Genomic DNA, 25,308 nt, shown 5'->3' with positions numbered 1-25,308 from the left:
TTGGTTATGTACATGGAATTTTAAGTTTCCCCCCCACCGTGCTAGGATCAAACCCAAGGGCCCTCACACATGCCACAAGTGCTTTACCGCTGAGTGACATCCCTAGCTTCTTAATTTTTTTAAACGTGTGTGTGTGTGTGTGTGTGTGTGTGTGTGTATGCATGTGTGCACTCGTCCACACACAAATTCTGGTGAAAACTACTTGATTTGGGTCCTGTGGAAGAGTATTGAGTGCTCTTAGCTACTGAGCCATCTCCTGAGCCTTAATTTCCTTCTTTTTAAAAAAAGATTCTTTCAAAGAGTTATTTGTTTTTGTGAATCAAAGTGCTCAGTCTGCATGTACAACTTTATGCCAGAAGAGGGCATCAGATCCCACTATCTAGATGGTTGTGAGCCATCATGTGATTGCTAGGAATTGAACTAAGGACCTTTGAGAGAACAGCTAGTGCTCTTAACTGCTGAGCCATTTCCCCAGGCCCCCTTAATTTCCTTCTTATTAACAGAATTTTGATGAATGTTGCCTAACTGGTTTTTAGCTCAGGCTAGCCTGGAACTCTAGCACATAGCTTTGATTGACCTTATAGGGGCCAACATTCCTGGTCCATTTTTATTTTCATGCACATCAGTGTTATGTATTTGGGGGTATTTTTATTTTATTTTATTTTAATTTTGGGGGAGGGATTTAATTATAGTGGGGAATCAGCATGAAAACAAAACATAAGATAAAGGTCTAAAGAGTTGCAGATAAGGCCTTGACTTGGAAAGGTGGCGAATTAGTTTAGGATTTTGTAGTTAGTTATCCGTTTTCTTGGACTGGCATTTTCGTTTTAGGAAAGTTAGATCAAGACTGTCTTCTTCTGTATCTTAGTCAGTGGTCCATTATTGTGAAGACACTACCACCAAGGCAGCTCTTACAAAAGAAAACATTTAATTGGGGGCTTTCTTACAGTTTCAGACGTTCTCCTTATGCCTGGGAGCATAGTGCTAGGACAATAGCTGATCTACATCCTGATCCACAGCTGTGGAGCCTGGGCCTGACATGGAATGTTAATCTCAAAGCCCACCCCCAGTGACACACTTCTTCCAACAAGGCCACACCTTCTAATCCTGCTAATCCTTTCAAATAGTTCCATTCTTTGGTGGCTAAGCACTCAACTATATGAACCTGTGGAAGCCATCCTTATTCAAGCCACCACACTTTGTTGTGGTCTTTCTAAATTTTCCCCTGAAAAAGAATGAGCATTTTTAGGAGAAAGCAGATCCCAGGTCTGGGTCAGGAAATGAACAGAGTAAATCTGAGACCTGTTGCTGCAGATTGAAGCACCCACTGACCAAGGACAGAGCCATTGAGTATCCAAGAGAATGATGACTGCAGTGGATGGGAACAAAAGATGTGTAATAATCTATAAATTTATAATGCTTAAAATTGCTCAGCATAATTAATATCTGGGGCTCCATCAATACTTTATTATTTTGGGAGCTGGCTAAATAAATTCTATTCCAGGGTCACGAGCTAGTGCTGTTGATAAGGACAAACCTTTCTTTACAGAAGGTCATGAAAGTGAAAGGAAAGATGCAATTAGAAAATGAGATTTACAATCCTTAACAAAATACTTCATTTATGAAAGATTGATGAAAACCCTAAGAACAAAGGAAAATGGAGGCTTTACCATTAGCTAGCCCAAATCCTCTTCAAATCCACTGATAAAACTTAACTGTAGAAAAAATGCTGCAAACACGTGTTTTGTACCTGTGGATATGATATTCCAACCCAAAATAATTAGCCTGAATTTAACCAGGCTTGCAGTTTTTGTATAATAAAGGGTCAGAGGAAGAAGATAAATGATACACCAAGGAGCAGAGAGGCCAGTTCTGCATGGTTTATTTCTTTCACTGTGTCAAGAAAGAGGGGATGACAGGAAACTTAAGAGAAATCATTGCAGCACCTACTGTCACTCTCTAGAAAGAAAGAAATAGAAAGAGCCCTTCATGAAAATGCCATGGTAGACATGAAAGTCACACCTGCTCAGAAAGACACGCCATTGGTTTCAATGTTTACACACCAGGTTTTGCTTATTAGGCCTGTTCTTCCTGTGCATGTGACCTTATCAATAGATACTGCGGTGACTAAAGATGATAAATTTTTTCTTTTAAGAAAGACAATAAAAGTATATTTACATCTTAAAAATTTATCATTAATATGAAATTTTTAATTTTTGTTTTGAATTGTGAACATTACCATGAAGAACCAGATAATTCATTATTAATAGATGATGAAAACAAAATACTTAAAACTTTTTAACCTTTACTTTTATTTTCTATGTATGAGTGTTTTGCCTGTATGTGTATATGTGACCATGGGCATGAAGTGCCTGCAGAGATCAAAAGAGGACCAGTTTCTGCCATGTAGGTGCTGGGAATTTAACCTCTTCCTCTCCAGCCACCATAAAACACTGTTTAAAAAGCTCAGTAGATGAAAGAAAAAAGAAAAAAAAGAAGGAAATTCTTAGAGAGAAAAAAGAGCTCAATAGAAATGCATTTGTTTTATAACTAAAAAAGGAAGGCCAGACATGGTGGTGCACATTTCAAATCCTAGCACTCAGGAGGCAGAGGCAAGTGTATCTCTGTAAAGTTCAGGCCATCCAGCTCTACATAGTTCCACACCAGCCAGGAATACCAGCTCTACATAGTGAGATCCTCACTATTTTCAAAAGAAAATAGTAGCTAATAACAAAAAAGGAATGGGGCATAGTGGTTCATACCCCTATATTTGGGAAGCTGAGGCAGATGATGAGTTCTAGTGAGACCTTGTCTCCAAAAGAAAAGAAAAGAGGGCAGAAAAAAAAACCCCAAAACTTCAGATATATTGGCCAAGAATTTTTCAAGGCAACATATTAGAACATAGCACAGATCCAAGACACTCAGAGAACTTCAGGTAGAATTAAACATGTGAAAATGGCTTATCACTGGGTCAGGCTTTGCCAGACTACAACTGTTAGGAAATTTTTTAGTGCCTTCATATAGTCCTTTGGCAGCCACTGATGATCATCACACTCCATCTATTTATTATTTATTTATTTTAAAGATTTATTTATTTATTATGTATACAACATTCCTTCCATGTATGCTTACATGCCAGAAGAGGGCACCAGATCTCATTATAGATGGCTGTGAGCCACCTTGTGGTTGCTGGGAATTAGACTCAGGACCTCTGGAAGAGCAGTCAGTGCTCTTAACCTCTGAGCCATCTCTCCAGCCCCCCATTTATTTTTTAAAAAATTAAGATGTAATCGCATGGTTTTCTCCTTTCCCGTCCTCTAGCCTTGCCCATCCCTCCTCCTTGCATTCTTTTTGTTATCTACCAAAGGTAGTAAGTCATTAGAAATGCCATTTCAGTTTCTGTTTGCCCATAGTGGTTCTTCCTTTTATCCTAATTATTTTCTTGTCCTGAGAACTTTAATTTATGGCTGTAAATTCTGTTTTTGTTGTCATTGTATTGAGAATGGGTGGAAATTAAATGAACTTAAATTTGAACCCCGGGCTAGGCTGTGGGAGTACAAATGCAAGTGATCAAATTGATGATGTATGTTATTAAATGATGCCTTTTCAGATATCTCTTCCTTTGAGAAGATCTTTTGTTACATGATTATATTGAAAATCATTTGGAAGGAAAACTACATAAGAGGGATTAAAGTCTGTAAATCAGAGGATGTCGTTTGTCTTAAAGGCCTTCAAGTAGTCATATTTTTAGCTTTTCTTTCTTTCACTGTATTTAGACATTTGGGGGTAGTATTGTGGTGGGTGGCAATGTTTTAATATTTTTTAATTTATTTTTATTTCATATGCTTTGATTTTTTTTTCTTCTTGCATGTATGTCTGTGTGAGGGTGTCTGATCCCTTGGACCTGGAGTTAAAAAGTTGTAAGCTGCCTTGTGGGGATTGAGCCTGGGTCCTCTGGAAGAACAGACGATTCTCTTAACCACTGAGCTATCTCTCCAGTTCCTTTTTTTAAAACATCTTATGTGTCCTTCATAAGTAGCTTTTCTGGTTTGTGTGTACATTGTTTGCTTCTATGCTGTTGCATTATTCATTGCTGTGATCATAAGTAACTAGCCGACTCCAGTGCCACAGTAGGTATTTATATTGCTTGGTCTGGCTTTGTTGGCTCCTCAGGTTACCCTACCTTGAGGATAGAAAAGAACGACTTGCGGAGTGTCACCCTTCTGGAGGCCAAAGCCAAGGTGAAGGATATAGCCATATCCAGGGAACGGATAACACTGAAAGATGTACTTCAAGAAGGTACTTATTTTCTCTAAATTTTCAGATTTGTTTAAAATAAAAAAGATTTCATTTACCTTTTCTTTAGACTTTACTTGGTTTGCCCTAACATTAGCTTTGATGAGCATCTTGATTTTGAAGTGTGATAAAACACAGACTAGCATTTGTTATCTATAGGTGTATGTTTTATTATTTATTCTTTTTTAAAGTGATCAGTTCCCGGCAGGTGTAGTTGAAATATTTGGATCAATTTTTTTACTCTCATGGGTTGTGGGTGATCAAGTGGATGGATGGGCTTTGGGGTTAGACTCTGATTCTATCCCCTATGTGACCGTAGAGAAACCACACAGCATCTTAGAGTTATCAGTCCCCACGTACTACCTCAGACCACACCCTAATGGGCTGGCACCCAAAAAGCTATTGGCTGAATGAATTTCCACAACAGTAGAATTAACAACAAAGTGGTCTTGATCACTCTTAGACTAGCTGAGAGCTGATATGAAAGGACGCACGTGAAAGAGTTAACAGAGTTTGTATTTGACATCCAGTACTCTTCCACCTCATCTTGCATGTCCTTGCTTTCTGTTTTGAGTTTTAGGGTCTTGATTAAGGAGATGGTGAAAGAGGAGGACAGAAATTAACAATAAAATAACTGCCCTGAACTTTTCATGTTGTTAGGTGGCAGATAACTTGTTTCCTCTGCCGCCGTTTGCTGTGGAATGTTTTTGGTCATATGAATCCATTCTGTATGCTGGACCCCTGGAAGCTAGCCTCAGCTAAGTGAGAAACTTAGTCCCTTACAGGAAATGGCCCTCAGTGGAAGCAGGTGTCACCCTCCCTTTCCAGTGTGTGAGTGCTGCTGCTGCAGCTGTCCGTTTTCTGAGAATAACTGGCTCTCAGAGCTGTCTGCAGTCTGAAGAGCATTTCCTGCAGAATTAATGGTGTTGTTTACAGTTTTCTGGGACCCCAAACAGAATGGAGCAAGGTTACTTGCTCATAATTTGAGGAAATTTGGAATCAGGTGTTTTTCTTGGTGTTTTTGGAACCATAATAGTTGTTTTTTTTGTTGTTGTTGTTTAGAACTTTTGCTTTCAGGAAAGAAAACATGGCTGGCTAAAATTTTGTAAATTGGTCAGGTTCACTGAAACTCTGATAAATACAAATCAAACAATAGTTTATGGGCCACTTTTCATCTGTCAGATTAGTCATATTTAAAGAGATGTCTAGATAATCCAGACAGGGTATGAGGGAATAAACTGTTTGATCTGTGTGCACATGTGCTTTTAGTATAGGTTTCCCCGGTTAGTTAGAGGGACTGGGCATGGGGAAGAGGGAACAGCTGGTCTGTACCACGGAGGAGCTCCTTTGACAGTGCAGAGGCACGAAGGTTCTCCAATGCCTTCCTGCCTCCAGCATCTACGTTCCTCCGTCTCTGGGCCTCAGTGGGACTCTCCACACGGGCACCAGTAACTTGAGCACATACATAATGTGACAGACATTAAAGCCCAGGGTGTGTTTAATGTCCACAGCAATGTAAAGCATTTCAGGCATTTCTTTTAAATTATGGAAGGATGAACGTAAAAATGGTCTTGTGTGAAAGAATAACGTGCAATTAATTTTTCATCTCATTAGAAAGCCTTTTGCCTCCAGGACAGCCAGGGCTATGCAGAGAGACACTGACTCACAACCTCTCCCCAAAAAAGGAAACAAGAAAAAAAAGAGGATTAAAATTAAAATATTTTACTAATAAATCTGTGTGGATTTTTATGTATTTGTTTTAACCACTGCTTTATCCCCACAGAAATGTTATGATTTTTTTCTGCTGTAAGAGCTTTTTAGGAACACAGAATGACCTGAGAGTTCAGTCACCTGTCTGAGACTTAGCGGTGCAAGGCAAGGAACCTCTCAAGCCAGGGTGTGCATTCCTTGGCAATTTCTTAACTGAAGTCTGCATCAGCAGAAAGGAGAGAAGCCCTTTTTGTCCCTTTGCCATTGATCAGAGGCAACTGTTTGGGCTGATACCTGTAGCTATACAGGAAGCACTCCTGACTGTGTTCCTAGTTTAGTTAGGGAAGTTAAGAAAAACATTCTCATATACTTAGTTTAGATATGGGATTTCTCAAAGCAAGTTGCTTTGTAGGCACAAATGGCTTTTAGCTGCTTTGGTCCAGTTCACTCTGGAGTGAGAATAAGGACTGCCATATCCATCATGTTGGCTGACATCGCCAGAAAGCTTTGTGATGTGAGGACAGATGATCATATGGCCTCGTTAACTGTTATTTTTTCTTTTAGGTACTTTTGGGCGTATTTTCCATGGGATTTTAGTAGATGAAAAAGATCCAAATAAAGAAAAGCAAGCATTTGTAAAAACAGTTAAAGGTAGGGTTTTCTTACTTGCTGTTTTCATAGTAGTTTGCGTGTAGACGACTCAAGTTAGTAAAGCTTTGTCTCTGCCTCTGTGTGCCGGACCTTTGGAATTAGTGTAACTCAGAGGCTCGCTTTTCTCCTCAGGTATAGAAAATAGTTTCCTAACTTACTAAACATTAGATATGATTTTAACTGTAGTTAAATTTGCATGTTCTTAACTTGACTGTTGCTGTATCTAATTTTGGGTTTGTCCTGTAAAACTTTTTCATACCATCCTTTATCCCACCTAAGAAAATATTGCCATTATTTTTCGACACAGACATTACAAAGAAAACAGTTAAATGTCTTCAAGATCCCCAGTACCGTAGATATACGCAGTTTATCTTTCATTTCCTCTCCATCTTGTTCTGTTATATGCCGTATAGTATCCTAGGGAATGCCTGCCTGACACAATCCCTGCCCCCATTGCCACTCCCTAACCCCACCCCTGTGGGTGAGCAAGTGTACATATATGTTGAGACCAGGGGTCAACCTTAGGTTTCTTTAATCAAGTGCTATACACCTTGGTTTTCTTGCTTTCTTTTCTAAATATTTTATTTTATGTATATGAGTATTTTGCCTGCAGGTATGTGTTTTTACCACATGGGTACCCCAGACCCCAAGGAGTATGTTGGATCCCCTGGAACAGATGGTGTGAGCTACCATGCAGGTGCTGGGAATTGAACCCAGGTCCTCTGGAAAAGCTGCCAAAACTTTTTGTCTCTAGCCCAGTCCACCTTGTTTTGGGGACAGGTGTCTCTCTGTGACCCAGGCTTTCCAGTTAGGCTGGGCAGACTAGCTAACGAGCTCCAGGGACCCACCTGGACATGCCTCAACAGTGCTGGGTTTTTACATCACCATCACCATCAACCTGTGCCCCGTGCTTGAAGCAGGTGCTTCACAGACCAAGCCTTCTCCCCAACCAATAAGTCTAATTTCTGAAAAAGAAATTAAGCAGTTTGCAGAGATTGAGGGGAATTTACTTAAACTCATTTTTTTTTGAGATTTACAAAGTTAAACGATAATAACTGTTTCTAAATTTACTTAAAGGCATACATGGGAAGGATGGAAGACTTATGTATATTATTTTTAAAAATTTGGGTTTTACTAGTCTAATTTAAACCCTTAGAATTTATTGCCTGTAATTTAGCAAAATTGCCCAGTTAATAATTAAATAATTAAAACCCTTCACACTAGCCGGGCGACGGTGGCGCACGCCTTTAATCCCAGCACTCGGGAGGCAGAGGCAGGCGGATCTCTGTGAGTTCGAGACCAGCCTGGTCTACAGAGCTAGTTCCAGGACAGGCTCCAAAGCCACAGAGAAACCCTGTCTCGAAAAACAAAAAAAAAAAACAAAAAAAAAAAAAACCCTTCACACTCCCCTTACCTTTTCTAAATAAATGGTTTAAGTTGCTATTTTATTTAGTTTTTGTTTACCAACTCCCCTTAGGTCCCAAAACATCTAATATTTTGTTAGATTATAGTGGGCTTTCTGACTAGTTTTGAAGGATGGCATCCATGACTCTTTATATTTTATTCTTTATAAATATGAGGTTTGAGACACAAGTTTAGTAAAAGAAACTGCTTTTTGTTTTTTTATTTTTTTAAAGGACATATTTTATTTTAATGCTGATATTTTTTGGATTTATGAACACTCTATGGATCATAATGAGTCCTGAATTAACAAAAGAGTTTTCCACACAGAATTGGTTTGATTTAGGGTTGAAAAGGAAATAATAATGATAAGAAAACACAGTACGGATTCTGCAACTCTGCGATAAGCTTGCTCTTCTGAGCCAGAGCTGTTGTCATGGCTAGGCCTCCCTCTCACTCCTGTGCTCTCCCTAATTGGAGGGAAACGGGAGAACACAGTGGGTCCTCAGCCTCCAGTCAGGGCTGGTGTTGGGCTGAGGGAAGCACAGCAGGGCACACCCCACACTGAGTTTATCCTTTAAAGCCTGGTGATTTTTGGTTAACAGTGTGTGTTGTGTACTACAGCAGACTTCCCACAGGGTCGTGTGCTTTATTTCATCTTATCACGTGCTGGATAAATAGTAGTTTACAAAGAATAAATTCTGGGTTTTTGGGTTTCGTTTTAGAGAACACATATTTTTTTAAAAAAATATTTATTTATTTATTATATATACAATAGTCTGTCTGCATGTATGTCTGCTGGCCAGAAGAGGGCACCAGACCCCATTACAGATGGTTGTGAGCCACCATGTGGTTGCCGGAAATTGAACTCAGGACCTTTGGAAGAGCAGGCAATGCTCTTAACCACTGAGCCATCTCTCCAGCCCGAAAACACGTATTTTTTATGGGAAAAAAAATTGCTTTTTTTTTTAAGAATTGTATACAGAGAGCTAATGGATGCCCAGTGTCACTTTCCAAAGATTGAGTCTGATGTGTCACCTGGACCAAAGCCACAAATAGAGTTAGTACAGCATGCCTGTCTTCGTAGTGTCTAAGAGGCTGAAGCAGGAGGATCGAGAGTTGGAGGCCACCCTAGGCTACATTGTAGGAGACAGTACAGAGAGGTGCAAAATCTAAGTTATCTCATCCCAGGGAACCAGCATAAGAGTTTATGACTCTTTCTCTGAGTCAGGTAAAACATGCTTCTGGGTATTTTTTTTCCCCAAGAAATTTTGTTTTTAGTGATCACACAGACCTTTGCACTTTGCTTCTGAAATTTAACGTATGTTTAAATTAATGACTTCCACTGTCGGTGCATGTAGACCTATCTCTGTAGACACTCCAGGGAGCCCATGTGGCTCTTGATGGGTCTGCATTTGGTGATGATGCAGTGCAAATAAATGTATTCTCATGTTTGTTAGTGTGGCTTCTCCCACCCACCTCCACAAGCCTGCCATTAGTCTGTCTCCATACATTCTTGCCCAAATCAGCAGGCAACTGGTCTGATGGGAAGTGGCCTCTCCTAGTTCAGTCTGGTTATCTTCACTTAGTAGTGGGACCCAGAGTCTTTTTATAATCTTGCTGGGCTCCATCTGTGCTTCAGTATTTCCCTAGTAGTTGTATGGCATCTGGGTCTCGTGTATTTTCCTAATCTACTGCTGTCTCTTCTCCTTGGCTTATGGAACCTTACTTAGTTTCTGTCATCTGTGGAGTTTTTGAGAAAGCTGACCTATTCAGCAATGGTACTTTAGGCTGTATCTCTTGATTTACTCATAACTTATAATGAAAATTTACTTTGGAGTAAAAGGTATTTGCTAATAAAATGTTAATGTCCTGAATACAGTGTCATTTAAGGCTATGTCTCTTCTTTATACAGATCAAGCGTCTGAAGTTCAGGTGACGATGATGCTGACTGAGAGCTGTAAACTTCGCGGTCTCCATCACAGGTGAGAGCAAAGGCCACACCTCAGCATCAAGCACAGCTCATTTCCTTTTATTATTTAAGAACGTTATGTCTGCTTCTGAATTGAAAACTTTTGCAATAGCTTGGATTTTGGTTTTTGCCTTTTTTTTTTCTGACTATGATGGTAAATGCATGTTCATAAAATATTATTTGAAGATAGTAAAGCACAAAGAAAATAGAGGACAGTATGTAAGCCACATAAATAATAAATGGATACAACTAAGCTTTGTGAAATAGTCTGTGTGTATTTATGCACTTGTCTCCCCTTAAAAAATATGACAAAGTGATGCATACATTAAAGTTAATTACAATGAAAATTTCAAATGTATATATAGAACACCATTGACAAAAGTACTTCAAGTACTCTTAGATATAGTGAGGTTGATGGTCTGTCATGTTTGCTGAGTGTGCACTCAAAATGTGTGTGTGTGTGTGTGTATGTGACCGTGTCTGTGTGTGTCTGTAGTAGAGGTCTATATATCTAGAAACAGCATCTATGTATTTGTCTGTAGAGATATTTTATAATATGTTAGATATCTCAACTTGTTAGTGTGTTTCCAGTATACATTTAAAAAGGATAGTGTTATCTTTAATAAAATTAATGCATTTCTTATTCTAATAAAAAACTTTCTATGTTTTCATCTTGGTAACTATAAATCCCTGTCTCATTTTAAAAGGCTACTTAGTGGTTTACGGAATGGCTATGCCACATTTTATTTAATTCATCTCTTACATATGCTCTTAGAATTGTAGTATGATTTCACAAAAGGTACTTGTAGGGAGAATTTTAGATCAAGAATCACTAGGGACAGCAGCATCGATATCATGGCAAAGTTGTTGTTGTTTTTTGGTGTTTTTTTTTTTTTTGTTTTTGTTTTTGAAGAGGGTTTCTATACAGCCCTGACTTTCCTGGGACTTGCTTTGTAGACCAAGCTGTCATCAAACTTACCAAGACCCGCCTGCCTCTGCTTTCTAAGTGCTGGGATTAAAGACATGTGCCACCAAGCTCAGCTGGCAAAGCACCGATTTGAGATCTCAGAGGTGGTGTACATCTATTACCCAGAGTTCTTGGGGTACAGACAAGTACATATCTGGAGCTCACTGACCAGCCTAGCCGAATCAATGTGCTCCAGGTCAGTGAGAGCCTATGATGGAGAGCAGCTAAGGAAGGCGCATGGTGTTGACCACTGACCTCTACGCACATGCTCAAACATGTACATATACATGTCCACGCACCACACACAGATACTGTGTAGACTCACCTTAGTTTGTATGACTAATGAGAATTTCATATGTCCAGAAAATGAACCATGACTCTACATGTTGAAAGGGTCTATGGACTTCTGGGAATAGGAAGTGATGTATGCATCCATTTCCATTTCAGTGGACTTGAAATGGAAGAGCGGTTACTTGAGCTCTGATTAAAAAAATAAGAAACTCAGAACTTTCTTCTTTTCATTTTGTTTTTACTTTGGCTTTTGAGGGCCTAATGACAGCCACATAAAAATAAAATTGGTAATGAAAATGAGACAGACTTTTGGCATTGTGTTAGCAGAAAAGAAAACAAGCCAAGAGCAGAAGACAACTGTTTGGGCTGTGATTAAACACAGCATAATTCTGGGCTGGAGAGACAGCTTAGAGGTTAAGAGCATTGAGTGCTCTTCAAGAGGTCCTAAGTTCAATTCCCAGCAACCACATGGCGGCTCACAACCGTCTATAATGAGATCTGATGCCTTCTTCTGGTGTGCAAGCATACATGCAGACAGAACACTATATACATAATAAATAAGTAAATCTTTTTTTCTAATAAAAAAAGCAATTTAGTTTTTAGCTTCTAGTTAGTTGAAACAAAGGCAACCTTAAAGTCCAGTAAATCTTAGTAACAGATGGAAAAGAAAAAAAAATACTTTGTTTAGGGTAGGAATTTAAAAAGTTTTTTGGTTTCAGATTCTAAGACAGATGTCACATTTGGTTTATTATATAATGTAGATATTGACTGATATAAAAGTAAATGCTCATTTTTAAAATTTTCACTGAAGGAAAAAAATAGGCTTTGGAAAAAAGTTGATTCAGTATTGTGGAATAGTAGAGTGTGCCATGAAAGAGTTGAGTCCACTACTCAAGAATGTTGCCTTTCATTGGCCAGGTTCAGCCCCAGGAGCTGAAGTCCTCACTTGTGGGGAACGGATGGACAGTCCCCTCTCCCCCTTTAGGTTATATGTGCTTTTCAGAAAGTTTTATTTGTTAAACAAAATAAAACAATAACACAAACGAACAACCCTCAAAAGTGTTTTTGTTTCCTCAGGACATTTGGACTGTCCTTTCTGACAGTGCTATGAGTCTTGATTGACACGCGGAGGGTGCGCCAGCTGTGTTTCCCACAAGTCTACTGTACTAGGACTTCTCCTAGCCAGTTCTCTGCCCAGTGAAATGTGCACCCACCAGCACAGGAGCATGTGGCAGGGATAAATTCAGGCAAAGGCAGGTTTTCCTTAAAAAGTTGTTTTAGATCCACTGTAGCCCTAAGCATTCTTTGGTTAAGCAATCCCAAGCAGGCATCTTCAGCATTCCTTCATGGAGCTGTGGACTGCGTGGTGTCTCAGGATCCCACCATGATGGATTAACAGTCCCATGACACCGCACAGAATGGAGCTGAGTGATATTGACGTGAAACATTTGATTCTGGATGAGAGGGAGACTTGTAGGCAGGTTATAGCTTGGTCAGAGCTTGTTGTCGTCTTGTGTGAGAAGTGACATCAGGGCTCCAGTTGTAGGGATAAGATTGTTTGTGTGCAGCATGGCCTGTAGCACTTCATCTCACCACACTTTCTTCTTAGACAGGCATTCATGGCTGTGTGTTCGCTCTCTTTGATTTAAAGATTCATTAACTTCCCGTTTTGGTGCTAGACGTAGAATAAAAATGAAACAGTAATCTTAGATCAATACTACAGAATTTTTTGTGCAGACTCAGTGTGCTTGGCAAGAAATGTTACCTGTTTGCAGATTTCACTGTTTGAACTGGTTGTGGTGCATAATTCAGAGAGTTTGCTTTCTGTTTTAATGTTCTGTGATGAAGGGTAGAGAGGCACTGATGCATTTTAAAGCATCTTGAAATTTTTGGTTTATATTTTTCCACTGGAACTTGTAAGCATAAGTTTTTATCCTAAGTAAATACTCATATAAATTAAAAATTATCTGCTTCCCTTACTTCATGTCAGAGAATCCCTAAGCCATTTCTTGTGGCTTGCAATCCCCATTGGCAAGAATGCCTGATGATGACACTTGTTAGTGCTGAATGACACAGCTTTAAGGCTGCAAGTGGGGAAGTTGTTCCCAGCCCCACAACACCACCTTCCCTCTACCTCCACACGCACCTCCTTTACACCCATCAATCCATTCTGAGATGTCTCAGACCTTTCTCTTTGTCCTGTTTTCCTTTGTAAAATGAACAGAGCAAGGGCTGTCATTTGTTCTTGAAAACATTTCCATAAAGCTTATTACTGCTTCCAGAGTTGTTTTCCCCCTTTTTACTTTATGTACATCAGTGTTTTGCATTTATATATGTCTGTGCACCACGTGTATGCAGTACCTGAGGGGGACAGAAGAGGGCATCAGATCTCCTGAGACTGGAGGTAAAGACAGTTGTGAGCCACCATATGGGTGCTAGGAATGAAACCTGGTCCCTCTACAAGAGCAGCCAGTGTTCTTAACCACTGATTCCAGAGGATTTTTAATCCTGGGGTTATAGAATAAAAGTTTTGATTTCATTTATTGTTTTTGTTGTATCTGGACAAAATGCCATTAATTCTGCTGAACTATTTCAGTCATGAGGGACGGAGCAGAAATAATCCTTTAGGGCTAAAGAAGGGGCCAGTTCACCTGCCCATTCTGAAGTCAGGGTTTGCCTTGTGAGTTGTGTGCATGGAGGTTGCTAGGGGTGCGTGTGGCTCTGTAGTTCTTCCTGGGTTCTCCTTTTCTAACTGGGAGGAAATGTCCAGCAGCCCAGGGGAGATTATGGAGTGTGGAATTATACCAGACCAGCTCAAGAATCACTGTAATATTTTAATAGTTGAAAAGGGGAAACTCACACTACAAGAATGGGAGGTCCAGCATGTCCTATATGTCCGGCGGGCACTGCACCGTGAGAGCGGGCACCGTACCTACGTCCCCAGGTTTTTCTACCTGGGCTCTAGATGGCCACACCCTAACTAAATGTGATTGGTTGAAAGTATCAGTTGGTAGGTAGTTCCCCTATCATTTCCCCCTTTTGTCTAAACAAGATCGATCCCAACCCAATACAACTGTATACAATAGGAATAGATACCAAATATAAAATTACAAACAGTAAACAATATTAAGCAAGGAACACATGACAAAAGTTTTATTAAATATTTTATTTTAAGGAGTCTAAATAATGTATTGAAATTAAGTTTAGCTAAATCATGAGGAAGGTAACTATAATTATCTAATCTTTAACTCCATCAAAGATCTGAGAAGGGAAGCAATATTACTTGAGTAAACAGGAAGTGCAGTCGAGAAACTTTCAAATTGTGCAACAAATGACAGAGACAACTAACTACCTGGGCAATCACCCAAAGTCTCATTTGTAATGTTGAAGCAACCAACTTTAGCTAAGGCCTGACGTAACTGGCACACCATTTTTAAAGGCAAGAAACTTTTTAAAACTATCTTACTCTGTCTTGGCAGGATATGACAGTCCTGTTTTATCCATTTACAGATACTCTATATCTCTTGTCAGTGGTTGAGGTCTGGGCATTTCTTTGCCCAAAGGCCAGCTCTGCCAGGTGGAGTGTCTTTGGTGTTTAACATTCTCTCGAGAATAGATGGGTGTTGCCAGGAGCGAATGTGTCTCATTACCTCAGATCTCTAGATTAAATTAAAGGCCGTTTTTTACAGCTCTTTGAAGAGGTTGAAGACTATCTATACTGAATATAATCTCAATGTATCTAAAGAACCTGATTAGCCTAAATATAAATATGACAAACATAGATGACTATTGCATGTCCTATATGTCTGACGGACACCGCGCCAAGAGAACGCATACCTACATCCCCAGGTTTTTCTACCTGGGCTTTATGTGGCCACACCCTAACTAAATGTGATTGGTTGAAACTATCAGTTGGTAGTTTCCTCATCATGGAATCTCATGATATCTACATTTTCTTCTCCTTATACTTGATCTTTGTCTGTAGGTTCCCTAACCTTTCTCCCTGGCCTGGCTCCCAGTAGTACAAGCAGAAACCCTGGAGGGTTCAGTGCCTCTTAGAGACCGATGCCTCTTACAGTTCTGCTCAATGGGGATGTTTTTTAGGACATAAAGAAAGGCAAAGTAGAAACTAACTGTAGTCTTACAAGTCAGAGATACAACTTCTTGGTATATTTCCACAGTTTTTCCTCTGTCTTTGCGACTGTCCTGTAAATGTGTGGTTTGTGTCTCACGTTCTTTAAGCTCCTCTCATGTTTTCTTAAGTTTCTTTGTGATCATTCAGCTGCAATGTGTTATTTCATTATTCTTGGGCATTTACGTTGTTTGTGACTTTTCACTATCGATAGCTTATTGAGTGATCTTGGTATTGTAGCGTTTTATGTTTGATATTTAATTCTTTATGAAACCATCCTTAGAAACAGAATTTACTAAGAAATAGGATTGCTTTTACATCATTGTTATATGTGTTTCAAACAGGTATTAAATATTGTAATGGCACAGGACATGATACACTGAATATATAAGTTGAGTCTGTGATTACTTCTGGCTTAGTAAAGTGGAGGTGATTACTTCAGTAGTTACAATCATGGGGAAAATATTATTTTCATACATCAGCTGCGGTGTCATTCCACAGAGAATGGTGTGTGTGTGTGTGTGTGTGTGTGTGTGTGTGTGTGTGTGTGTGACAAAAGGTAAAGTAGATAAGATTGTTCACCAAACACTTGGTGTATTTTGCACATAAAACTGTTTATAGTTGGTGAAATCCACGTAACAAGTTTGAAAACTAAGGCCAAAGTGCACAGACACTTCCTCCTCCCCCATCTTTCATCCGGATAGTGAATTTTACTTTTAAATACTGGACTCCAAATTCTATGTGACCATAAGCATTTTACTTTTGTGACAGTAAGAATTAGTTAAAAGACTTTTTGGATGACCGTATTTTTATCTACAGTCTAGTGTGATGATGAAAGTAGTGGGATTGCGTCATGATGTACTCGGGCCAAACCGCTTTCAGCTGCTGTGATTATCCTGTGGAGCGGAGACTTAGCGTGCCTAGAGAATCTTCCGAAAATCTAGTATAAAGGGATCCATTCCATGTTAGTAATTTTTATCCTGCAAAGAAAGCTCATATATACAGAGACTGTTAACACATGGTTCCAAAAGGAGAACATTTGTAAATAAAAGTTGTAATGATTATCTTTTTAGATGTTTTTGGGATTTTGTTTTGCTTTAGATTATCTTTATTTTAATTTAAGATAAACTCATAAAGTTTTAGATTTCATTTGTATTTTTCCCAATTTCTTATTATTTTATAGAAACCTTCTTCCTATTACTCATGTGTGCATAGAAGAAGGGGAAAAGCCCATGGTGATACTGCCATACATGAACTGGGGGAATCTTAAGTTGTTTCTACGGCAGTGCAAATTAGTAGAAGCCAATAATCCACAGGTGAGAAAATTTCCCCAAATACCAATGGTTTCTGATGTCTTTTGAAGTAGATATTAATAACCACACCTGTGTTTTAAAGACTTGCAAAGAACCTCAGAGTGAATCAGGCATTATTTATAATCTGTTTATTTAGAGGAAAATAAGGGTGACTCATGGTTCCCCTCGAGCACACTTGGCCGATGCTGTTTTGCTTTGTTCACTGTATTCATAGTCACCTCCAGTGCCCGGTGACAGCATCTCAGTCCTTTGCAAGATAGCTTCTGAAGACGTGTGTCCAGGTTTCCCTTCCAGGAAAGGAAACCATAACAGGTCTGCGTGACCAGAGTGTGCTAACAGTGGCGATGATGAGAGGCCTGGATTGTGGGAGGTCCTTGTGCTGTAAGGTGCCATCAGTTCAGAGTTTCTGTCTTGTCACTACCCATGTCCTCTGCTGGGACATCTGAGCAGAGTCCAGACATGTTATGGTAGTGGTAAGAGAGTCTGCTTGGTGTTTTGCTCTCAACTATATTTTGTGGTTTTATTAAGTTGGTTTTAAGATTTATAATAGCATACCTATTGTAGTTAATAAGGAAAATGGACTCAGATCTGCCCTGAGTATTTGGCTTAATGTATACGATATGTTATTTAAGCTAAAAGGATAAAGCTGTGGTTTGAACCTTGTAGTTGGAGGCTCTGGCCCATGAGTATCACCAGGGGGAGAACTTCCTTCCCCAGCCCGCAGTGCTGCTGTGCATCTAGGAATGTCTCAGCAGAGAGAGCTATGGACTTGTTTAGTGGAAGGAGCCTAGGGGTAATCCGATAAAACCTACTACTACAAAGGAAAAGAGCAGATCATTGCCACACACCCTTTTGACATGCTGCTTCAGAGATTCCATGGTCATTGAGCAGGAGTCACTGAGAAGCTGTTCTGTAATGCTGATTTTAGAGAGATGCAGCAGATGAGATGTATCACGTAGATGAAGTCATACAGATGGCAAATCCTATTACAGAACGGGCTGTTGTAATAGATGAGCAGTACACGGTACTCCTAGAGCACATCTTGCTTGAGAAATAGGTTTAAAAAAACTCAGTTCAAAGAAGTGTTTTAGGGCTGGACTATGGACTCATGTAGTCAGATCCCAAACCACCTTTGTACTGTCAGCAAATGTCATTTTTTTTTCTGTTATGACAGGCAATTTCCCAGCAAGACTTGGTACATATGGCTATTCAGATTGCCTGTGGAATGAGCTACCTGGCAAGAAGGGAAGTGATCCATAAAGACCTGGCTGCTAGGAACTGTGTGTAGGTGCCAAGGGCTTGCTACTTTCACTAGCTGGGTAGTGCTTCCTGGATTTGAGGTTCTCTTGGGAGTCATTGTGGGACTCAGACTGTTTATGGGTAATGTTGGTCTTCTTGACACCCTTATGCCTGCCATGTTCGTGTTTTTACTTCTCAGCATCGACGACACTCTTCAAGTGAAAATCACAGACAATGCCCTTTCCAGAGACTTATTTCCCATGGACTACCACTGTCTAGGGGACAATGAGAACAGACCAGTGAGATGGATGGCTCTGGAAAGTCTGGTTAACAACGAATTCTCTAGCGCTAGTGATGTGGTAAGTACGGAGCCCAGGTGTCAACAGCATGTAGTCGTTTTGTCATTTTAAAAACTTGCTGCTAGTCCTTGGTGTTTTCACTAGAGAGCATGTGTAGTTAGCTCCCTTTTGACCCTCTTACAACACAGAAACTGTCCTAGATCCTGGGCTGGTGCTGTGCTCTCCCTGTGGACACAAGCTGACCACTATGGCGAGCCCTGGTGTCCAATGTTAGAGTAGGACACTGAGGTTCAGAGAGTTGACCAGCTCATTATCTCCCTGTACAAGTCTCAGATGACCAAGAAGCTACTAGAACACAGAAGGCATTGCTTTCTGAAAATGGTCTCTTCTCAGTTGAACAGTCTCTCGTCTGTCATCCTGACAATGCTTCAGTTCCTCCGTCTCCTCATCCACATCACACATTTAGGCCCTTCTGTTTAGTGAGGCAGTTTCGGGAGCCACATGGACTCATCTGGTATAATAGTTTTCTATCTCATTGCTTAACTTTTTATTCCAGTTTAGATCATAATTGGGCCAGGCATGGTGGCACATGCCTATAATCCCAGCCCTTGAAAGGCAAAGATAGGGGGATCATGAGTTCCAGGCCCACCTAGGGTACATAGTGACTTATCTCAAGAAAGAATGAATAACTAAGCCATGTGTGGTGATGCACGCCTTTAATTCCAGCACTCAGCAGGCAGGCAGATCTGTGAGTTTCAGGCCAGTCTGGTCTACAAAGCAAGTTCCAGGGCAGCCAGGGCTACACAGAGAACAAAAAGAAAAGAATGAAAAACTAATGTGTTTTTCTATCTCTTGTCTGTTACATATTGTAGCTGTATGTTTAGAAATTTGGTAAGAATTTTTGCTTTAAGGTTCCCTAAATCATCACTCCATAATACTACAATTCTTGTAAAATTAATTGGGATTTGATCTAATGTTTCAGCATTGAAGAACTGGGCCTACTGTGTTTTGTATACCAGTATATTTTATTTACTATTCAGAGTTACCTTTTTAATTTTAGTTTGTATGCGTTACAAATTTCTATTTTAGTAGTGTATTACTGACACCAGTTTTACTAGTTTATTATTTACATTGATTAGTGTAAACTCTGTCATATACTCAGTGTATTAATTTTTGCTGGCTGCTATAACAAATTACTACAACCTCAGTAATTTAAAACAGTAGATTTATTCTCTCATGGAAGGTTCTAAAGGCTGAATTAAAGATGCTGGCAGGGCCGTGATCTTTCCAGAGACATCTGGTGGCTGGTGGCAGTGCTTGGTTTGTGGCTCCCTCTGTGTTGTACACTCATAGATTAGATGCGTTTCAGAACTCTGCTCCTCTCTGACAAGACTTTGGTAACTGCATTCATCCCTGCACAGTCCAGAATAAGCTCCTTTCAAGGTCTCAGTCACATTGTTTTCCAGAAAGGGATTTAGGGGTTAGGAAATGGATCTTTAGGGCTATCATTCAGTTCACTGTTCTCCATAATTGAAATGATCTGATTTCCTTTTTGAAAAACAACTCCAATTTACAATCTTTTTAAACAGAATGATCTGATAAAGAGAGAAAAACCTCTCATTAATTATGATTTAATTGATTTCTTTCTCCTCTTTCATAAACTAGATGCTGTTTGATGTATTTCTCCTTTTATGTGCTATGTATTGTAAACTTTGTTCACTTGATGTGAATGATTTACTGAGTTCTTAAAAACTTATCCTGTTAATTAAGGTTTTCAATATATATAGTCAAAGTCATCTTATTTTTAAATTAACTATTATCGAAAAACAAAAACCCAACCCTAAGCCTGGGATAAAACCGGACTCGCTGAACATAGCGGACAATGAGGACTACTGAGAACTCAAGAACAATCGCAGTGGGTTTTTTGATCCTACTGCACGCACTGGCTTTGTGGGAGCCTAGGCAGTTTGGATGCTCAACTTACTAGACCTGGATGGAGGTGGGTTCCTTGGACTTCACACAGGGCAGGGAACCCTGATTGCTCTTTGGGCTGACTAGGTGGCAGGGAAGAGACAGAAATCTTTAATAAATAAATAAATAAATACTCCAACCCTGACATATGAAATGTGTAGAATAAGCACACATGATTATAAGAATGGGTGTTATCTGACTCCAGGAGGGACTGCCGGGCTGACTCCAAAAGGAACCTGCTTTATGTTGCTTAGAGAAGCCCGGGGCATGCTGGAAAGAAGGTGGCAGGTGTGTGTGTAGGGGGGAGATAAATGCAGAGTCTTAGGGATTCAGCTTACAAGACAGCAGAGAACCAGGTCTGGGCTCCCTCCAGAGCTTCTTGTCACGAAACAGCTTCTTTTTGTAACGTTAATGTTCACAAGTTAGAGTTCCAGTGAAATCAGTAGCATCTATGCCTTGACTGAAATCGTAGTTTTGGAAACTCAAAAGCTATTTGATGGGCAGGAAAAAGGAGTCACTTCCTAGATGATAATTTGTAAGTATTTTGTGTTATTTTAAAGTAGACTTCAGGAGACTGGGAAATAGTAATTTTTTCTTGGTAAAAAAAATATTGATAGATATTTCAGACGATGGAGGAAGGGTTGTAGGAACCAGAGGTGTCAAGGACACCGAGAGAACAACATGGCCACAGAATCAACTAAGCAGGGGTTATAGGGTCTCTCAGAAACTGAAGTGGCAAGCACAGCCCCTGCATGGGTCTGAGCTAGGTCCTCGCATATACCTTATGGTTGTGTAGCCTGGTGTTCTTGTGGGACTCCTAGCAGTGGGAGAGGGGGAGGGGTGTCTCTGACTCTTTAGTCTGGGCTTGGGACCCTTTTCCTCATGATACGCCACATCCAGCTATGATATGAGGGTTTGTGCTTAGTCTTACTGTATTTTACTAGGCCATGTTTGGTGGATATCCCTGGGAGACCTGCTCCTCTTTTTTTTTAATGGAAATAGAAGAGGAATTGATCTGGGAGAGAGAGGGGTATGCAGGCAGGGACTGGGAGGAGTGGAGGGAAGGGAAACTATAGTCAGGATATATTGTATAAGAGAAGAATAAACGTTAAAAAAAATATTTCAGAAGAGCATGTAAGATGTCTAGAACCCTAATGTGAATTGCTTGATTCCAATAGTGCTTCAGTATGAATTGCTTAGTTGATTTGTTTCTGTGTAGTTATTCCAAAATATAATTAATTAACAAATTATTTTATGTTTGTGGGTATCTTGCTTGCATGTATGTCTGGATCCCCTGGAACTGGACTTAGGGACAGTTGTGAGCTGCCATGTGGGTGCTGGGAATTGAACCTGGGTCCTCTAGAAGAGCATCTCTTAACTGCTGAGCCATCTCTCCAGCCTCAGCAAAGCTATTTTAAAATCACACTTATGATCACATACTTTCTAGACTCCTAGAGCAAAAATAAACTGGGTGAGTGGGATCCGAGTTAATGTCATGCATGTCTAGACGGTACAGATAAGCAGAACGAATGGGACTCCAGTTAATATAACGCAAGTTTAAACAGTACAGATGGTGCCTCTTCAGGCACTGTTCAGACATGTATTTTATTAACTAGAATATACTGTATGAGTGCTGAATTACTGAATGAAACTGCTCTGGGCTACTGGAACATCATACTTTAAAAAATTCTCAAAATCATACTTATAATCACTTATCTTTGCAGTCATGATATTTTATAAAACTTGTGAGCATTCACATTTGTGTAAGAACCTGTCGGAGTCAGAGTGCCGTTATACCAAATACTTTGTTTCTATTTTTTTTGACAGCCTTATTTTTTATTATTTAATTTTTTTCACTTTTTAATTGAAAACAGATTTTTCATATACAGTATATCTGAGTGAGGTTTCTCTTCTCCCATTGTCTCCCCGATCCTCCCCACTCATCCAACTCCATGCCTTCTTCCTCAAACAGCAAATATAAACAAACAGACTTAATTGTATCAAAGAAAAACAAAGAAAAAGCATAAGAACACATGCAGAGACATACACACAAAACAAAACCCATAAAAATACAAAATCAGAAATCATAATATACAAATTATACAAAAGACCGGTAAGATTTCATTTAAAAAGCCTAATCAAAGCAACACAAAAACAAAAATATCAGTGAGTTTGTTTTGTGTTGGCCTTCTGCTGCTGAACATGGGGCCTGCCCTTAACTGTTCACATATCCAATGAGATCCATTGGAGAGAACTGGATTTTTTCCTTTGTAAGCAGTTATCAATTAGAAATAGCTTCTGGGTTAGGGATTGTGTCCACTTTCACCTCTCAGTCCTGGAACTCCATCTGGCTTGGACCTGTGCATCTGCCACATTCTTCTGAGTTCATATGTATGTCAGCCCTTGTGTCTGGAAGATTCTGTTTCCTTGCTGTTGTCTGTCCTCTCTGACTCGCATAATCTTTGTGCCGCCTTTTCTGCATAGTCCCTGGAGCTCTGAGGGGAGACAGCCCAGTTAGGACTAAGAATTCCAGAGCCTCACTGTCTGCACTTTGTCCAGCTGTGGTTCTCTGTAGTAATTCCATCTATTGCAGGAGAAAGCTGCTCTTGTGATGGCTAGGCAAGACACTGATCTATGGGACAGGTAGAATGTCATTAGGAGTCATTTTATCGCTATCTTCCTTTAGCATAACAATAGTATCTGGTTTTCTTGTAGGATTATGGTTAGTCTAATCTCAGGTTGTTGATCACCCACCCAGGGTCAGGCATGGGTTCTGTGTCATGGAGTGGGTCTTTAGTCCAGTCAGAGAGTGGTCGGCTACTCCACAGCGTTTGTGCCTCTCTGGCACCAGCGCATCAAACAGGCAGTAACCATCGTAGATTTCAGGGTTTGTGAATGGGTTGGTGGTTTTATCTTTCTTTTCGGTAGTGTGCCGTAAACACTAGTCAGTAGGAGTGAAGACTCTTAGTTCGGCACCATTGTGACTTCTCCATGTTCAGAGAGTTAATATAGATGTTGTCTTCAGTGATAAGACCTTATCAACTTGTGAAGAGCAACCAATAACCCTGGCAATAGCATGAGTTGATTGGGGATTTCCATGGGCCCCTTTTGGCAGCAGCTCAACTAGATGTAACTCTTTACTGTTACTGGAAGTTTCACTTGATGGTGAAAGATGTCTATCTAGGTGGGGCATTCTCTCTTCCATCATTTGGTGACTCCATTTAGATTTCTTTTGTGTGTGTGTGTTTTAATGGTTTAATTTTTATTAATTTTAGTTTAATTTTTTTATTTTTTTAAATGGTTGTTCAAGATGGTGCTTCTTTTTCTTTGGAGGCTGTCCTGGAACTCGCTTTGTAGAGCAGGCTGGCCTCGAACTCAGAGATCTGCCTGTCTTTCATATATGTATATATTTTAAGAAACTTCTATTGTGGTAGGTTTCCATATGATTCCTCAAATGGCCTAGCTTTATTTTGTTTTAATTACTATGAGTTCAGTAATGGACATCTTGACAGAATTTTCTAAACTCAAAATACCAACCCCTGTTTTGACAAGGTTTTCACTCTTACAGCTCAGGCTGGTTTTGAACATGAAATCTGGCTTCAGCCTCCTAAGTGCTAAGATTGCAGGCATGTGCTACCAGGGTTTAAATATATTTTTATCTTATTTAAAATTCTTTTTGGTTGGGCTTAGCACATCATTATAAGAATGTCCCTTGGTTACATTTAAAGTGGCTAATTCTTAAAGATGTTCAGATTTTTCTCTTTTAAATTCTTACGTTCATCTCATGCACAGATTCTCTCATGCACAGATACCTCCTCTAAGTGTCTTTTGCCTTGAATAATTGGGACTAAAAGTTACGTCTTTTCCTGTGACTATGATCGCCTATTAGTGTGAAAATTCTGCCTTTCAGTTTGGGGCATTGAATATTGCTTTAAATTCTTAGAGATTGTTAAATGTTGCATTCTAATGTTGGGTAGAAAATGCCAATAGCTCCATGAATAGAGGCTGAGTTCATTTACCTCTGTGGGTGGAGGGGAGGTCTCTATCTATCTATCTATCTATCTATCTATCTATCTATCTATCTATCTATCTATTTATTTATTTTTCTAGGCAGAGTTGCTCTGTGTAGGCCTGGCTATTCTTGGGAATTTGCCCTTTAGACCAGGCTGACCTTAAATTTAGGGCTCCCCCTGCCTCTGTCCCCCAGGTGCTGGGGTTAAAGGTGTGTTCCACCCACCATGCCCAGCTTAGGAGGTGGGTGTCAGAATTGTACTCACTATCATTTTTAGAGGTTGCTGAACAGTTTTCACCATCATGAAAACTAAAAAATTAACCTCACCCCCACTGGAGTATGCATGTGTAAAATGCACACTTTGTAGGTGTGTAAAATGAACATTTGTTGGAATAAGGACCCTTTTCTCGCATCCAAGTACTAGCCAGGCTCAACCCTGCTTAGCTTCTGAGATCAGATGAGATCAGGCACGTTCAGGGTGGTATGGCCATAGACAGGACCCTTTTCTTTCCTTGAAAGAACCTTAACAGTTCTGCATTTCTTTGTAGTTAAGAATTCTTCGTGATCTGTTTAGAAACACTTTGTTTTTGTTTTTGTTTCCTGTTGTCATAAAAGCTTTGTTTTTGTAATTCTTATTGAAAACTTCCAATATTTTGGTGCGTTAAGAGTCTAATGGTATCACCATCGTCTTTTAACTATCAGCCTAGGAAATACCCACAACCAGATTCAGCTAATTATGAATGTCTCTATGTGACTTCACATAGGCCCTTTGAAGGCTGGCTGGGTATTGTTCTTGTTCAATATTTTCGTCAAATGTAGGCACAAACACAGATTTCTATGACTTTTCCTTTATTTGAAAAAAAAATATTTTTTGATAGATGCCTCCTTTGAATTATTTAGATAACTATAGTAGCTAACATAGTTCAGCTGTCAAGACTCTACCTCCAAATGAGGGGTGAATGCAATCAGGAAACCACAGTTGAGAGTTTTCGTGTTGGTTTTCTTGTCTTTATGGTCCTACATTGTGTTTAAAAAGCATTTCTTGGGAAAAACA

The 25,308-nt window shown here is 39.7% G+C and overlaps 1 protein-coding gene across 2 annotated transcripts in view; it reads left to right on the top strand.

Moving 5' to 3' along the window:
- Positions 1-25,308, top strand: part of Ryk (receptor like tyrosine kinase) — an 80,447-nt gene that overhangs the window by 49,558 nt on the left and 5,581 nt on the right. The window contains exons 8-13 of one of the 2 annotated variants that reach the window (XM_075964840.1): positions 4,174-4,299; positions 6,571-6,657; positions 9,974-10,043; positions 16,604-16,736; positions 17,908-18,017; positions 18,172-18,331. In XM_075964840.1, coding sequence (XP_075820955.1) covers positions 4,174-4,299; positions 6,571-6,657; positions 9,974-10,043; positions 16,604-16,736; positions 17,908-18,017; positions 18,172-18,331 — 686 coding nt within the window. Of the gene's footprint in view, positions 1-4,165; positions 4,300-6,570; positions 6,658-9,973; positions 10,044-16,603; positions 16,737-17,907; positions 18,018-18,171; positions 18,332-25,308 lie in introns of both variants that reach the window. The other variant, XM_075964839.1, reaches the window with a different exon arrangement.

This window comes from Microtus pennsylvanicus, chromosome 3 (genome assembly GCF_037038515.1).
Source record: "Microtus pennsylvanicus isolate mMicPen1 chromosome 3, mMicPen1.hap1, whole genome shotgun sequence".
NCBI lineage: Eukaryota > Metazoa > Chordata > Mammalia > Rodentia > Cricetidae > Microtus > Microtus pennsylvanicus.
Note: the sequence above shows the minus strand (reverse complement) of the source record. Positions and strands in the feature narration are given on the sequence as shown.